We start from the raw sequence: 18,083 nt of genomic DNA, 5'->3' as shown, positions 1-18,083 counted from the left end.
GTTATTGCAAGGTCAGAAATTGTAAATTTAGCAGTACTGAAGACACAACCAAGATAAACTGAAGACACGCACATAACCATATATATTATTGCCCCCTAATCTAACCATTCTAGATCTGGGCCTGTTAGTATGCATCAGGTTTGCCTTAACTTAGGTCTATGATCAGGATGATAAGACTAATTGGTTATCATTATGTAGGGTAGACCAAAGGAATTTGTCCCACTTTTTAATCCAGTGAACATTTCTCAAGGTTTACTTTCAAAAGTCAGTCTCTGTATAGGCAGACACATACTTAAAGTCTTGGCTACAAAAAAAGTGATTGAACATTTCCACTATTGTCCACGTTATTGTTCAGGAAAGAAGATACAGTTCATCGAAGATATGTTGAATTTGTGACTACATGCCCCTACAATTAAAATCTACCTTCATTCCATAGTGTGGGTAAATTGTGTCCACTTGTTTATCAAACAACTATAGCAAAAATATGATGAAAATGGTTAGAATTCACAAAAATTATTCTTATTTAAGAGGGTTTTGAAAAAGATGTATAAAATCAAAATACAAAACCACTGCTAGAGAAACATAGATTTGTGTAATTGGACTTTTGGTTTAATACCTTATAATTATTAAGATATAGCACTTGTGACAACTTAACAGTGCGACAACTATGAACATATGACATATGAACATATTACGGCACGATCAAGAGTTTGTCCAACATCTTATATTTGTGTTATCCAAAGGAACTATGAATGCATTGATCTTTAAAGCATTCATTTGGTTATTTCCTCCAGGGTATTATTTTGTCAACTTTTATGCAGTTTCTAGATCATCCTCTTGGAATATTTTTGGACAGATGTTTAAGTGCACATTCCCACCATATATTATTGGCTGAGGACAACAGGAATGAGGTCAATACCAGTTCAAATGCTCATTGATGCTCTTTCAGCAATGTCTCAATCGCTTGAATGACAGACAAAATAAAAACATACTCCCTCCCACCTGCTCGTTTGGTTCTCAGAGTCTTTGCATTATTTATTAAACAATCCACCCTTACACCATTGTCAAACTGTGGCTTCCTGATTGGCTAAAAAGTGTGAGAACGTACATCTCATGTGTATAAATTTAGAGAAGAGTCAATGCATATCATCACTGCACACAGAGACACGACACAGTCCCTTACCATGAGAGATCTCCAGAAGATGTAAGTAAAACAGTGGTAAAACGTTATTGTACATTCTTATAATGCATTCTTATAGTTTAACATTTTACAAACATATTCTTAACATGATTCTCAAGTGAACGTTCTCTTGTTTTTAGGTGTAAAATTATGAGGTTGGACAGGAAATGCTCAGATGGTGTAGAGCAGCTTAAAGGTGTTCTGGAGCACCGACTGCACAATGGTGTCTCTCCCACTGACTTTTGGGAAAAGACTGTCTCTTTCTTCACCCCAAGGAAAACCTTGATATTCCACAATGGATACTCCAAGTATTCAAGGGATACCCTTCGTCTATTCCCAGCACCAGAGGAAGATGTGGCTCCTCTGTGTATTCAGCAATAATCTCTCCAGTGAGAACCAGTGTCATTGAAGAGCTGCTGAATAGTAAAATTTGCCAAATCTAGATCTGCGAGATCTGTCTGAAGTGCTGAACTGGACTGTGTGTGCTTGAAATGGAGGCATTATTCTCCTATTTTTATATTTTATTTCTTCCAGACGCATTTTAATATTGAAAGGTCTTTTGTAAAGACAGAATTTGAGCAGAAATTAATGGTACCCTAAGAGAAAGTGTTGTAACAACAATTGCACGTAATTGCCTTAATGCAATACAGAGAAAAAAGATATTCAGCAGGTGAATGTGTGGACATAATGTTAAATGATACATTTTAAATTAAGACTAAATTCCTTTCTAAAAAGGAATATTGTGTATGCTGTTTATGCAATGCCTGTGTTAAAGTCAATGTCGATTACTTAGAATAGAGACTGAAACACATTTATTAATCATATTGTTTTATTGATTTATGTGAGTGAAAGAAAATAAAAAGCTTTCTTGATTTAAAGTATTTCCATTTCATGTTTATTATTTGCTTCCTGCTCATATTTTTATATTGTATATTAGGCCTATTATACAACAAATACAATATTAACTTCGTGGGACATAATCAAAACATACTAAACTTAATATCTCACTACAAACACAACTTTATAGAGACCATTTTTAGCATACTTGCGGGAAAAAGTTAAAGACTTGGATTTTTGCTGGCAATAATTAGTTGTGGCATGGCCATGCTGCATTGATTTAATAATCTGTGTGTTCAGCTACATTAAAACCACCTGCCTAATATCGTGTAAGTCCCCCTCGTGCCACCAAAACAGCTCTGACCTGTCGAGGCATGGACTTCACAAGATCTCTGAAGGTGTCCTGTGTTATCTGGCACCAACACGTTAGCAGCAGATCCTGTAAGTTGGATCGTACTTGTTGGTCCAGCACATCCCATTGATGCTCAATCGGATTGACATCTGGGGAATTTGGAGGCCAAGTCAAAACCTTGAACTCTTTGTCATGTTCCTCAAACTATTTCTGAACAATTTATGACTGTGGCAGAGTGCATTATCCTGCTGAAATAAGCCACTTGAATCAGGGAATACCGTTGCTATGAAGGGGTTTACGTGGTCAGCAATAATCTTTCGGTAAGTGGTACGTGTCAAAGTAAAATCCACATGAATGCCAGGACCCAATGTTTCCCAGCAGAACATTGCCCTCAGCATCGCACTGCCTCCGCTGCTGCCATCTTCCCTGTAAACGATGCACACGCACCCGGCCATCCACATGATCTAAAAGAAAACATGATTCATCAGACCAGGCCATCTTCTTCCATAGCTCCATGGTCCAAACTGACGCCCACGTGCACATTGTAGGTGCTTTCGACGGTGGGCAGGGGTCAGCACGGGCACTCTGACCAGTCTGCGGCTACGCAGCCCCATACTCAACAAGCTGCAATGCACTGTGTGTTCTGAAAAAATTATATCATGGCCAGCATTAAGTTTTTCAGCAATTTGTGCTACAGTAGCTCTTCTGTGAGATTGTGCCAGACAGGCTAGCCTTTGCTCACCACGTGCATCAATGAGCCTTGGGCGCCCAAGACCCTGTCGCCAGTTCACCAGTTGTCCTTCCTTGGACTACTTTTTATAGGTACTAACTACTACATACCAGGAACACCCCACAAGACCTGCTGTTTTGGAGATGTTCTGACCCAGTCGTCTAGCCATCACAATTTGGCCTTTGTCAAAGTCACTCAGATCCTTACGCTTGCCCAGTTTTTCTGCTTCCAACACATGAAATTCAAGAACTGACCGTTCACTTGCTGCCTAATATATCCCACCCCTTGACAGGTGCCATTGTAACAAGATAATAAATGTTGTTCACTTCACCTGTCAGTGTTTTTAATGTTGTGGCTGATCAGTGTGTATATAGACGTTGTAACACAAGCTGTTCTGTAGTGCCATCTAGAGGTCCCAAAAGTCAATACAATGACTTGCATCATTTGAACTGAATTTGGGAGTCCATTCATGTTATATCCAGTGGGGGGAAAAGTACTCATTTTCTACACTTAAATACAAGTACAGATATCACACCAATTTATTACTAAAGTAAAAGTAAAATGAATCCATTAAAATAATACTTACGTAAAAGTAACAGTTTTAAAAAAAATACTTAAGTATCAAGAGTAAAAGTAAATACTGCAAATTTAAATCTGTTTATCCTATAAAATGCTATCCATTCATGCTGTTATTTTTTAAAAACCATTTAATTGAGTCTCACATAGGTCAAATGTGATACAATAAGTGATGGTTCAGTACAATGAGTAAAGCTGGGTGCAAGTAGATAAGCACAGGGCATTTTATTCAGAAAATAAGCTACAGTTCATAGAAATGAACATGAACAGAATATAATTAATTCAAACAATAATATCAATAATTGTATTATTTTAAAGTGTAGCATTTTTACTTATTCTGGGCCTGAGCAATTCTGTGTTGAAGTTTTTTTAAATGTTAGATACACTACAAGCTATTTAACCACAATAAGGTTTAACTAATGTATTATCTTTATTACATAATATTTAACCATCAGTATTAAACAGCATTTAAACACATCTATGTAAATAAGTGAACTGAAACAGTGGTGAACAGCAGCATTTTACTAAATATTCAGCAAGAAATAAGAAGATGTGAAATAATGCGTATGGTATTTTGCGTAAAACCCAAATAAATCATCCTTTCATATGGTTAATGTACACAAATCTTCTGGGGGGGAAAAAACGATTTACTCAGATTATTCAAACTTCCCAACGTTTCATATGAGAGGGAGAGGACGGTTTTTCTTCATAAACATAAATCGACCAAACGAACAGATTCACTAAAATGATTCAGACTTTCTAAATATTCATATGAGAGAGCAGTTTAGGAGAGCACATTTGATCAGTATCTTCTTCCTGAATAGTGTGCACATAAACAAGTGCTCAAATGGGTGAACGTGTCAGGAAAATGTTTGAATTCTGAGAAATTTTGCAAATAGAATTTTATTTTTTACAGAAGAGACGGCTAAAAATCGGGACGATCCTAGGAAATCATGGATGGGTGGCAACTTGACATGAGCACTCTTTACAGCACACACAGATGTACGCACACATGTGAGAGTTTGAAATCAGCCGACTGTAAGCCAAACAGTGCACAGGTCCAGAAATCTGACTCCCTGCCAAATTTGTGCTCCCCACTAACTGATTCCATATTCGTAAAGGCCAACCTCACCCTATAAGCATGTGGCACCCAGTTTTCCATTCATAATCATTCATCATTCTTGAAAAAGCAAAAATCATGCGGTTAAAAAAAACACTGTGACAGGGTAGAGGGCGGGGCCAGGTCTACACACACGGCCCCTAATCAGGCTAAATAAGCCTCAGAGAGGGATAAAGGCCGACTGGAGACTGCAGTGGGACAGAGAGAGAGATTTACGGGCAGCTGTCCGACACCTTTGTGTGTTTGTCTTTTTGTTTAAGTTCTTTATTAAAATATTATTTATATTGTCCTCCTCCTTTCCAGTGGCCCCGCCATCCGCCCTGTCACAAACACCTTCTGTCATTATTCTACAACATCTTAATAGAGTCCTCCATGGTTTCTATGTTCCTTGTATTCTGTGGCTTATAAACAGTGATGAATACATTCAGACCGTCAGGTTTTTACACAGCTATGGTAAACTGCATCTTATCTGTGAGTTTGAAAGTGTTTGGAAAAGTGTTTAGGCTTATTTAAGTTCAGACCTTCTAAATAGTACTTCATAAAACACACCTCGTCTGACACAGATTCAGTGAGCACATGCGTGTCTGAACTTGCGCTTGCTACTTAAGTACAGTAACAAAGTTTTTGTACTGAGTGACTTTACACTTTTTGTTATTTTTGTTATTCATTTGATCAGGGCGACTTATCAAAAAATGCATTGTGACTGACTGCATGAAAATTTGAAAACTTTCTTTTATAATAAAACACATAACTTACAACAGTGATAGCTTTAAATGACTTGAAGTAAATCTAATTTTCACTTGAAATCCTTATAGCTTAATATTCTAAGATTTATACACTGCGACAAGCTCAACAAATCATTGTGTTCCAAGGTGTTTCAAATTTAAATTGGTACATCTCAGCAGTGTGCTTGGTTGATTTATTGCCTCCTTTTCTGGGGCAGCCCACCAGCATTCCCCAGAAGACATGGGCAACTAATTCCACTGCTGTTCCACTGGACCCCCAAAACCACCACCTCCACATTACTGCTGTCATCCACCAATCACTCTCTAAGCTTCTGGCCTGGTTTCTTGATGTGATAAAACCCCTGGGAGATGTACAGGGAATAACCCCTCCCAGTTTAATCAAACTTACAAGAACGCAACGTGTCAGAGCAGAACAGTAGTATGTAGTTCAGAACTATCTTTTAATGCATGACTGCACATTGACATTATTTGTCAGGGTCTTACAGTGTTATAATTAACTTGCAGGAAATAAAACCTTTTGGGGGGGCCAAGAGGACATAATGGCTACATTTAAACTTCACAGTTCAATGGTGAGCGTAATTTATATGTCATTATTAGACGTTTTCAATGTTAACGGTAACACTTTACCAGTGTCAACATTACACATTGTACATGTTGCTATAAATAATTAGGCCTATTGTAGGAATTTTAATCAATAATCATAATATAGCATCTAATGATAACACTTTAAAATAAGGTTCTGTATGTTAACACTAGTAAATGCATTTAGTATCATGAACTAACAACGAACAACTGTATGTTCATAAATTAACATGAACCAAGATTAATCAACAAGATTGTTCATTGTTAGTTCATGAAGCATTTAGCAAGGTTAACGTATACAACAACATTTGATGTAAAACAAAATATTATTAGGGTATTTGTTGTTTAGAACATTTAACACACTTCTCTGCCCTCCCCCTCCACCACCTGACACATCACTGACAGCAGATATATTCGCCACATTTTTTACTGATAAGGTTACAGCCATCAGCAATACATTCACAGCACCACACCCTGTCAAACACCTGGCTCCTGTATGCAACCCTTCTTTCCCTATGTTCTCTCCTTTAACTGACACTGAGGTCTCTAAACTCCTCCTCTCCAACCACCCCACAACCTGTTCCCTTGACCCCATTCCATCACACCTTCTCCAGGCCATCTCTCCGTCCATCCTACCGGCACTTACACACATAATTAACACATCCCTTCTTGCAGGCACTTTTCCCACGACATTTAAGCAGGCTCGAGTAACCCCACTGCTGAAAAAACCTGCACTTAACCCCACACAGATAGAACACTACAGACCAGTCTCTCTCATCCCTTTCATGGCAAAAACACTTGAAAGGGCAGTTTTCAATCAGATCTCCGCCTATCTCTCACAGAACAAGCTGCTGGATGACAATCAGTCAGGCTTCAAAAGTGGACACTCCACTGAGACTACCCTGCTGTCTGTCATTGAGTCGCTGAGACAGGTGAAAGCTGAATCGAGATCATCCGTTCTGATTCTGCTGGACCTTTCTGCTGCCTTTGACACAGTCAACCATCAGATCCTTCTCTCCACCCTCTCTAAACTGGGTATCACTGGAACTGTGCTTGACTGGTTCAACTCTTATCTCTAAGAAAGGTCCTTTGAGGTAGCATGGAGAGGGGAAGTATCCAGTGCTTGGGCCACTTCTCTTCTCCATATACACAACATCACTGGGACCCATCATCCAGTCACATGGTTTCTCTTACCACTGCTACGCTGATGACACGCAACTCTACTTGTCTTTCCAGCCCAACGACACCACAGTGACCGCTCGAATCGCTGCCTGTCTGGCAGACATCTCAGCCTGGATGAAGGAACACCACCTTCAACTCAACCCTGCCAAGACCAAACTCCTTGTCTTTCCAGCCAACCCGGCTGTTGAACACAACATCACCGTGCAGCTGGGTCCAACTACAGTTTCGCCTTCCAAAACGGTCAGAAATCTAGGGGTAACCATTGATGATGAGCTAAATTTCACAGACCACATTTCAAAAACTGCAAGATCATGTAGATTTACACTCTACAATATCAGGAAGATAAGACCCTTCCTCTCTGTACATGCCACACAACTGCTCGTTCAGTCCCTTGTCATAACTAGACTGGACTACTGTAACGCTCTCATTGCAGGCCTTCCTGCATGTGCTATTAGACCTCTCCAAATGATCCAGAATGCAGCAGCACGTCTGGTCTTTAATGAACCTAAGAGAGCACATGTTACACCACTCTTTGTCTCTCTCCACTGGCTGCCGGTTCATGCACGTATTAAATTCAAGGACCTGATGCTGGCATATAAAACAGTCACTGGGTCTGCTCCAGCATACCTAAAAACATTTATGCAGAGCTACGTTCCTACCAGAAGCCTGCGGTCGGCTAAGGAAGGTCGCCTTGTTGTACCAAAACAAAGAGGTACCAAAACACTTTCCAGGACTTTCAGTTTCATCATACCACGGTGGTGGAATGACCTTCCCAACTCAATCCGGGAAGCTAACTCACTCTCTATCTTCAAAAAACGGCTAAAAACACATCTTTTCCAAAAGCACTTAACCGGTCACTAAAAAATAAAATAAAAAAAAATTAAAAAAAATATTTACATTTCTTGTTGCACTTAAATCTGTTTTGTATACTATTATGATGATAGTGAAACTTTGTAATATGGCACTTTTGTACCACTGTCTCCCTAAGATGATTCGCTGATGTTCTTCCTCTTTTGTAAGTCGCTTTGGATAAAAGCAGACATGGGGACTTGTGACTTGGTGACTTGGACTCGAGTCGACTCGAGTCGCTATTTTTATGACTTGTGACTTGACTTGACAAAAAATAAAATACTTGAGACTTGACTCGGACTTGGAAGTTAAAGACTCGGGACTTGACTTGACTTGAGACACGAAGACTTGAATGACTTGAGTGTTAATCACATCATGATTTCAGTTTGAATATAAAATATATAAATTATTTAAAAAAATAAAATTGATCCAGCTGGAGCGCAGGCTGAGAATAGTTTTGTCATGACTGGATCACGACACTACAGGCTATCATCAGCCATGCCCTCTCGTACCTTACGCACACCACGCCCACTTAGATCAGATAACACATCAACATGTCAGCCGGAGGGGTAACGTTACCGAGGGTCATCGCTTTCGGCTTCAAAAATTATTATCAAGATGGCAAAAGACAAACAGCGCTTTGCAAGACATGCAACGTTAAGATCGCGGACAGCCAGACGACAATCTCCAATTTCGTCCGCCATTTGAAGAGCCATTCTGCCCAGTAAGTGCTTGTCAATTTGTTAATTTTATCTGGTTAGTTGGTAGTTAGCTAATGTAATAATAGCAGGGTTCCCACAGGTCCTTGAAATCCTTGAAAGTTTGTGAATCTGAAAAATAAAATTCAAGGCCCTGGAAAGTTCTTGAAAATAAACATACATAGATACAGGTCCTTGAAAGTGCTTGAATTTATTTTGTGCAAGAAGTTTTCTGGAAAAAAAAAATCTGTCCATTAATTTTTTATTTCGCCAACACTTGGTGGCTTATGCTGCATACTAGCCTGCTTGATTTACGTTAGTTACGCGCATTTACGTTAAGTGTTTCCCGCGCGAGGTACTTTGTTTTGTACGTTGCCATGACGTTCACGCGCGCTGGTACCTCAACGTTTCCCACTCACAGACATTGCAAAAATAGGCTTATGGATCTGTGTGAGTGGTGAGTGAGTGAGTGTGGGTGTGGGAGTGTGAGAGCGCGAGAGTGAGTGTGTGTGTGTGAGCGAGAGTGAGTGAGTGAGTGAGTGAGTGTGGGTGTGGGAGTGTGGGAGAGAGAGTGTGTGTGTGAGAGAGAGTGTGTGTTAGAGAGAGTGTGTGAGAGAGAGAGTGTGTGAGAGAGAGAGTGTGTGTGAGAGAGAGAGGAGAAATGTAACAAAGTTTAATGTACGTAACTGTGTTTGAGAGAGTCTGTTGGATGTTAAGCTGTTATTTGTTTTATGGACTCAATGTTGAAAATTTAAAACATTTCAAACACTGTTGGCAGAAGTGAAAAATAAATAATTTTATGAAGTTACAATTTTGTTTGATTCCATGATGTATTTTACTGAACATGAGTATTGTAATTTACTGACAGTTACTTATATCTTGTCTTTTCACTTTATTATGATCAGATTCTGCAGGTAAAATTACAATAATAAGGTGACTTGACTTGGACTTGACTTGACATAGCCTGTGACTTGACTTGACTTGACATAGCCTGTGACTTGACTTGACTTGACTTGCCCAAGAAAAAAATACTTGGGACTTACTTGAGACTTGAAGGTTAAGTTTTGAGACTTACTTGAGACTTGCACATGTGTGACTTGGTCCCATCTCTGGATAAAAGCGTCTGCAAAATGAATAAATGTAAATGTAAATGTAAATGAATTGACCGATATTAATAAGTGCTATAAATGTATTGTTCATTGTTAGTTGATGTTAGCTATTGCAGCTGAAAATTGTTAACGATTACAACCTTACTGTAACGTGTTAGTCTTCCCAAATAATTAATACTTGTAAAATAAATACATACAAAAAATTACAATTAATACTTGTAATGTAACACAAAACGTTTCCTAAAAATTGCAATCTAATTTCAAGCAGATAAACAAAATACTGTATATAGAGCCCATACATTCACTTTGCAGACATGTAAACAATGCCAGAGTGAATATTGCCTTTTTTTCTCTGGGGAAAAAATACTAAACATTAGTCAAACCATTTGGCATTGTTCCTTTAGAAAGTGTCACACCTACACCGTTCGCTCAGTGCGCTTCTTTTGTTCAGGTATGTAGGTTAGGTGACGCACGTGACTCGCAGTCATCACACTCTGAGCGCTCGAGACTGGTGCTGCACAGACGCGCGTACTCTCCTCAAGAACTCACACGCGCTCATTGTGGACTGCAACCAGAAAAAACGGCTCCCACTGCGAAAAACAGGTAATACATTTACTAATTATGTTGCCATGAACTTTCGTTATGAAAGTATGTGAATGTTCTATTATTGAGTCCTTTGAGAAACATGGCTATCTTTGTAATACATTTGATGTGTTTAAATTATCAGATGTGTTGGTGTTAATTCATGCTTGTTGTTTAGCTGTATTAAAGAGTTAGCAAGGCTATAATTATTATGCTTAACATAATGGTAGCCTACTCATTAGTGCAACAATCGTTCATATATTTCTGCAAACGAATTATATAAAATGATTTTCACATTACAGCTATTAAAGTGAATAGTTTTTGTGATACATAAATAGACAATGGTCTCTTATATAAGAAAGAACACAAGACCAGCTTCTCTACTGAATTAATCATGTCGCTATATATATAGAATAATGAGAGAAAAGGCTGAAGCTTTGATATTTTAAGCATTGGCTTGCACAGTATGGGGTCGTGAAATTAATGAAGATATACTAACATGATCAGTTGCATTTGCAGAATTGGAATAATTCATTGAGAAGTAAACAATGAGAAACTTTGGTGGATTCACTTTTGTCGTAAATTAGGAATATGCTGTGTTGCATATAGATGTGTTATTGCTTTTATAATTTTTTATATGCTTTTATATGCTTTGAAGCAATCAAATGTTCAGCTACTAAAGAAAAAGTGCTTATTTGTTTGGTCTAGTTTTTTATTTAAACTATTTGTCTCTTATTGGGCTTCATCAAGGATCCATATAGGAGGGGTTTCTAATTGGCAACTTTAAAAGTGTTTCAATGCTTCTACAAGTTTGCAACATATACATTGAAATCCATACATTTCAAAAACATAAATAAATGCAATAGTTTACGAAAGACTTGCATTCATGTTGGTTTTAAGCAAATAAATGTAACTAAACTAAATCTCTTTCAGGACTTGTGTGTCCCCTTTGATATATAGCATCTAAAGCATCCAACTCATAAGATTAAATCTCCAAGTTTTGCATGGAAGTATATTAATGACAAATGTCTTTGAAACAAAAAAGCACACTGAATTGGACTAATTGGGTTTTTTTTTTTTTTTTTGTGGATGAAATTTTATATGGTTGTATATTTAAGCTTTGAACATTTCAATTGAAAACATTTCACACAAAATTTCATCATTAAAATTCCAAATTCCAAAAGTTCTAAAAAAGTCATATTTTTTATATTTCATCTTTATTATTCAACAGGTTATATTTGATTCATTATATTTCGCTTTGCAAATTCGCCTCTAATAATTCAGTGGTTAAAATTCGATTGCACCACCTAGTGGTGAAGCCAAGTAGCAGAGAGTGAAGATTGTGCATCTGAACTCTACTGCTTTTCCTGCAAGTCCAGGATGTACAAGGTGGAATTTCCTACTGAAATTTAGACACAAATTTGCAAAAGGAAATGTAATGGACAGAATATTACCTGTTGAATTATAAAGATGGAATTTAAGAATTGAATTTTGGAAGGTGAATATTTATTATTGAATTTATAATGATTACTTTTTGTGTGCAAAATGTTTTCATTTGAAATATTCACAGCTTAAATAAATAACCATATGAAATTGCATCGCCAAAAAATGCAAGCACTGTTAATGCAATGGGTTTATTTTTTAAATCAATGCAATTCAGCCTGCTTGTTATTTCAAAGACATTTGTCATTATATATATGTTCATGCAGCAGCGATCAGGGAATGCTGGATTTGTCACAACATTAGTCTGTCTGTGCATGAAAGCCAAGTCCACTTGATTAATTAGTCACAGTCATCTGCTCATTGAGTGTGTAATCCATTTTATGTGAATAAATGTCCCTTGGCTTATATCAGTTTGCTTCATCCTCATCTCTAAGATGCTTACAAAAATGACAGCAAATGTGCTTACATGTCTGTGTCTGAATTTCTCATTTTAATAAGTCAAATACGGAATATAAAAATTCCAAATTCCCTCAAACATCATTGCTGATGCAGAAACATTGCCCAACATAGACAAACCAGCTCTATATTCAGTGCTGTCCAGTGGTGCCAAGATCAAAGGCCAACTGTAGCACCTGGCATTACTCTCGAAGCTTGTTTTACAAATATTTGCAGAAAGAAGAGCTATGTAACAAATGGTCTGTCAAGCAGCTTTGCCTTTTTATTTCAAGAGATGATTTGTCCCTATGTGTTATGCAGTACAAATAGTAGTGATGAGAAGTAGTTTCTTAAAGATAAAGAGATAATTCACCCCAAAATTTACATTTTGTCCTCAATCGCTCTCCCTCATGTTCCAAACCCATTAAGTACTAAATATGAAATATTTTTAAATGTAATGTAAAAATGTAGTTCAGGATTTTTTGATAGAATTTGATTACTAATGCTTTATTGCTTATTACTGTATTGTATAATTTGTGTTTAATCTTTTCCACTCCCAGAATGACATCTTTATATTGGTATTTTTGCCCATTTCTCCTCATTGACTTGGTGACCATGACATTGAGCACTGAGACAGTGCAGAATGTAGCCATTGAAATCTTCAGTGATAAAGCCATTATCCCTCCCAGGCCAGAGGCATACATACATCAACACAGTCATCACAGGAAGTACAGAGGTCAAAAGGAGAGGATGGTAGTGGGTCAGCTTAGAAAGAGGCCTCACATTACTGTGGTCCACACCCAAAATGAAGGGCCAGAGCTGGAGGGTCTCAGTCCTGTCCGCTTAGAGATGGAGCCAAAAGATAAAAGACGAGTGATGAGTCTGAGAAAGAGGACCTTCATGGGGGTTGATTCCTTAATTCCAGAGCAAATGAATAGCTCTCCTGGTGCTGAGATTCCAGAGAAGGTAATGAGACATCCCACTGGTCGCAAGAGACTACATGATAAAGGTAAAAATAAACTTTTAATTTTCATAATTGAATCTCCCTTATGGATGTGCTGCCATTTTAATTATCTTCTTGGCAAAACTCCTTTGGGACTCCCACAGAGCCTGTATTCCTTGCAGCCACTATTGCCTCCTTCATATCACCAGTAGCTGCTGCTGTCAGTGGGAAATCCTTTACACAGCCAACCCCCACCATTAAACCACAGGTACCAATCATCTAGCTTCAGTCTTCAGTCCTCAGTCATGCTGATTAAAAAATATCTCAGCTTCTCATCTGTCAGTAACAGGTCTCGTAAAATGCAATTGTCACTATGCCATATTATCTGTGATAATAGGTTCATGACATCCATTCAGCTAGAAATCCTCATATAAAACTATTTCTTGTTTATAGGTTCAAAAGCTATACTGCAGATCAACACAATTGTCCATTAAACAGAAAATTATTAATCTAAAAGATGCCAAATGTGATCAAAGGGTTAGTTCACCCCAAAATAAAAATTCAGTCATCATTTATTCACCTCATGTAATTCTAAACCTGCACAACTTTCTTTTGTGAAGAAAATACATGTGAAGAATGAGAGGCTTTCAGTTCCTAGCTTTCTGCCAAACATCTTTTGTGTTCCAAAAGGAAAGAAGTCATATGGTTTAGAATGACATTTTTGCATGAATTATCCCACTTCACATGGAAAAACTCATAGTCTCATAGAATGAACTTTACCAAAAAATTTTGCAAACTGACATTTATGTGCTGCTTGTCACGTTTTGCTGCAGTTTCTTGATGAAATTAACATTAGAGGCGCTAGGAAAACGGTGTTTTATTCACTTCTGACACAGAAAACAGGTACTATCGCTGTTTATGACTTAATTTTTTGCTCTGTTACTCACATCCTGGTATGCTATTATAGCAAAACACTTTTACTGTAGTGCATCATTAGAAAAACGATACATTTTAAACCTTGTATTAAAGATTCACCTGCATTTACACACTTGTGATTATCTTACGTGGTAGCTTACCTGATGGACTTGATGGAGTGTTTGAGTGTTGGACTTTGGACTCGGAGGACCGAGCCTCAAGCCCAGCCCAGAACTCTAAAAAACTAAAGTGAAAACTAAGCAAAATTGCCATAGCAGCAACACAAAATAAAATGGTTGCTTCAGTAAATGTGCTTTTCATGTCGAATTTGCTTTTAAAACACTATCGGTAAAGTTTAGGTGTTGGTTTAGGGTAAGGATGTATGTTTTGTTCACCTCTCTTTTATCTTCTAGGAAACTATTAATTAGGTTCAGGTTCAAGTTTTAGGTTAGGGGGGTAAGTTTTACTCATTAAAACATCTATCTAAAATTCACCTTGTCTAATTAACCTCGTCTGATAACAACATAATTTAACTCGCTTTTGGTGCCTTCTGCTGGACATTTCACTGTGAAAATGCAGCGAAAGTGTAATGAAGCATGTCATTTTGGTTTGTATAAATGTTGCCATTTTCACTTTAATTTCATTATTAAGATCAGTTTGGAAAAACGCATCATGCAAAAGCAGCTTAAATGTAACTTTCAATACCACACATAATGATGAATACTAAAATGTACTGTTTGTTTTACCCCAGGTCAGAAGTAATTCAGCTGGGGATGTGACGCCCACTTTAAATATGGCATTCTTTGACTGGACTGATTATGGAGATATGAGGCCTACACACAAACAGCAATCTTTTAAGAAGAGAGGTTGACAAATATTTCACATACAAATGTGTTTTTTTAGTTTTCAACTTGCTTGTTATTTTGAAATGGTGAAAGCTTCTTTTTTGTTTATATTTTGTAGAATGTGTTACATTGGTTACGAGAATGATGTTGTGAACTTCTTTACATTCAGGACCACATCATCTTTTTGCTTTGACCCCTGGGTTTTCCCACAAATCAGCTGTTTCATAAATAATGTAAAATGCCACTAAATGTGAAAATTAAATGTGGTCAAATCTATTTAAATTTGATATGTAAGTGACTGTGCATAAACAAATCGAATCAAATCAACATTGCAGTATGAAAGTGACAGTTACACAAGATGTACGGTATACGTATATAATCAGAATGACTTTGCACTAGGTGTAAATAGCACCTGCACAACATGGCTATTTGCACTTATATAGTCTTGTGGTATCAAAGAAATAAAGACAAACTGCAACCCGTGTTGCTGCATTGGTGTAGTGTGTTAAGACCTTATGGAAGTGATTTATAATACTAATAATAATTAATAAAAATGTATATAAATGTTATTTATTTTTGGCTGAAGCCATAGTTTTTATGCAATTGACCATGGTGTTACTACAGTAATATAGTGTTAATATAGTAACCATGTTTAATTTTGTGGTTTCTATGAGTTTACTATGATGATACTATGTTTACTATAGTAAAATCATGGGAAATTTTGGAAAAGTAAGGTTAGAGTTATGTTTAGAGGAAGGGATTGGTGTAGGGTGTCTGTGGGACTCTAAATAAACTCAATAAACTCAATAAACTGCAGTGATCAGAGCACCTGCACTATTTGCACTTATAGTGCAAAAAAGATGATTTTTGTTGCTATTTACACTTAGTGCAAATAACCTCTGCCATTTATAATATACTCACTATTCACAGTATTACACAATGTCCATATTAAACACACATTATATGCAATATATACACAATAATACACATATAACACAGTGTGCAAAATTAGATACTTGAACAGTCTGTTGGAGTGGCATTTGTAGGATGCGTTTCAATATACAAAGTACATAATATACAGTACATATATGATATCTGCCTGATGCAAGAAGGATCAGAGAAATAAATAAGTGATTGGTACAGTGTGAGGTACTGGAGAACTAAATCAGGCAATAAACATTAATATACTAGTGTACAATCAGACAATAAACATTCATAATATCAAAAATATATATAAGGCAATAAACATTCACATACTTGTCATAAACAGTTTTACTGTTAATGAGTTACACTTTATTTATTAATTTTACTCAAGCATCACTCTTTTTCCATCCAGCTAAGTGTAATCCATGCTCTGACATCCAGCCCACAAAGAGCACCAGCAGTGGAAATGTGACACTTCCACCAGATGAGAACTGCAAACATCACTTGGATTGTCTGCCAGGTCATCTCTTTTACAACAATGAGCATTGTATACTCTATTAGTATTTTAGTTAGCACAAGACTAGTTGTCAAATAAATGATCACAACATTTATTTCCTTAACTGTCTCAGGTTCCTGCTGCAATCTCAGAAATCATGTATGTGAGCTTCACAACCGTGGCCTCAATAACAAGTGCTATGACAGCTGCATGTGTGAAGAAGGTGAGCGATAATTTTCCCCCTGGGGATATTGAAGTTTGATCGTTACTCATATTGACAAAGTGGAAACCATCTTTTAAACTGTTCCTTGCTCTTTCACAGGGCTTCGGTGTTATGCTAAATTACACAGGCATAAACGCATCACTCGCAAAAAAGGACAATGTATTGATCCTGAGGGTGTAAAATTAAACCATGGCATGTTCATTATTGTATAATTAAGGCAGAACAATTTGTTATATTTTACTTGATTTTATTTTGCATTGTGTTTGCAAATTTGTACTAACATTTTTTATCCATGTGTATATTTTATCCATGTGTATATTTTATCCATGTGTATATTTGTTTTATGTAAACAGATGATGTACACTTGCATGGCCAATGATTTCAGATGAATGAAGATTGAGCTACAGTGTTATTGTTATACAGTATGTGTGATATGAAGGTTAAGTTATGGTGATGTGTCTTTATGGACTTTCAAAATTTGTAACCAATGTATTGTAAAATTATTGCATGCAGTACCGGTAATTGCATTTAAGTCTTCCACTAATGCCTCTTTGTTTATAACACTTATGTATTAAACATTTGTTGCATTGCTCTATTGTTATTATCACAGTGGAACATTAGCATTATGTAAATAAGGGGACATGAGCATTAAGACAGTCATTTAGAGATAATTTTTTGGCTTAATCTATGTCCCCAACCTCCAAGCAGATGAGCAGCACTGGAGTGAACACACAAAGAAGAACACATGGGAAATCTCCATCTCACATTATTAAACCATTAAATCTTCCTTTTGGCTCCAATCTGAAATGAGTCAACAGAGGTTTTGTGCTTAGCTGAAATAATGCTTTACATCATGCCCATTCAGGACCATTGGTTTGTTATTATAGGAGTAATATTGTGCCTCTGCATCAGTGCTCTGCTCATCTGACACTAGCAGAATGTTGTTTAGTGTTCTGCTTTGACTGAGACTCAACAGTTTACATCCCATACAATCCATCTGTAGATTTTAAATTACAATGATACAATCAAATTACAATGTCCAACAATTAATCTTTATAATCTGAATGCCTTATAAATTAATAATCAAAGTGCTTTGTTTCATGTTTGTTTGTAATAAGATTATGTTAGCAATATGATTTAGCAATGCATTTTTGAGGGTGTACTGGTGGAATAATAATAATAATAAATATAGCTGCAAGCAGCAATGAGGGGCCCAAGCACCATGGGTCCATTTCCACCCAGTGGTTTTCGGAAAAAGGTGTAAGGTGGACACATGCATTTGGCGTTTGAAATTATTCTGAACAATTTATAAGCAA

General features: G+C 37.0%; 1 protein-coding gene across 1 annotated transcript; it reads left to right on the top strand.

Moving 5' to 3' along the window:
- The first annotated feature begins 10,500 nt into the window (after positions 1–10,500).
- On the top strand, positions 10,501–17,804 carry LOC127618674 (draxin-A-like). Its single transcript, XM_052091265.1, has 7 exons — positions 10,501–10,564; positions 12,982–13,430; positions 13,529–13,632; positions 15,031–15,145; positions 16,461–16,568; positions 16,678–16,767; positions 16,867–17,804. Exons 2-7 carry the CDS (start codon positions 12,983–12,985, stop codon positions 16,977–16,979), a joined length of 978 nt encoding a protein of 325 aa, XP_051947225.1. The 5' UTR covers positions 10,501–10,564; position 12,982; the 3' UTR covers positions 16,980–17,804.
- The last annotated feature ends 279 nt before the right edge of the window (positions 17,805–18,083 follow it).

This window comes from Xyrauchen texanus, chromosome 25, assembly GCF_025860055.1.
Source record: "Xyrauchen texanus isolate HMW12.3.18 chromosome 25, RBS_HiC_50CHRs, whole genome shotgun sequence".
NCBI lineage: Eukaryota > Metazoa > Chordata > Actinopteri > Cypriniformes > Catostomidae > Xyrauchen > Xyrauchen texanus.
This window is presented reverse-complemented; position numbering and strand designations above follow the sequence as displayed.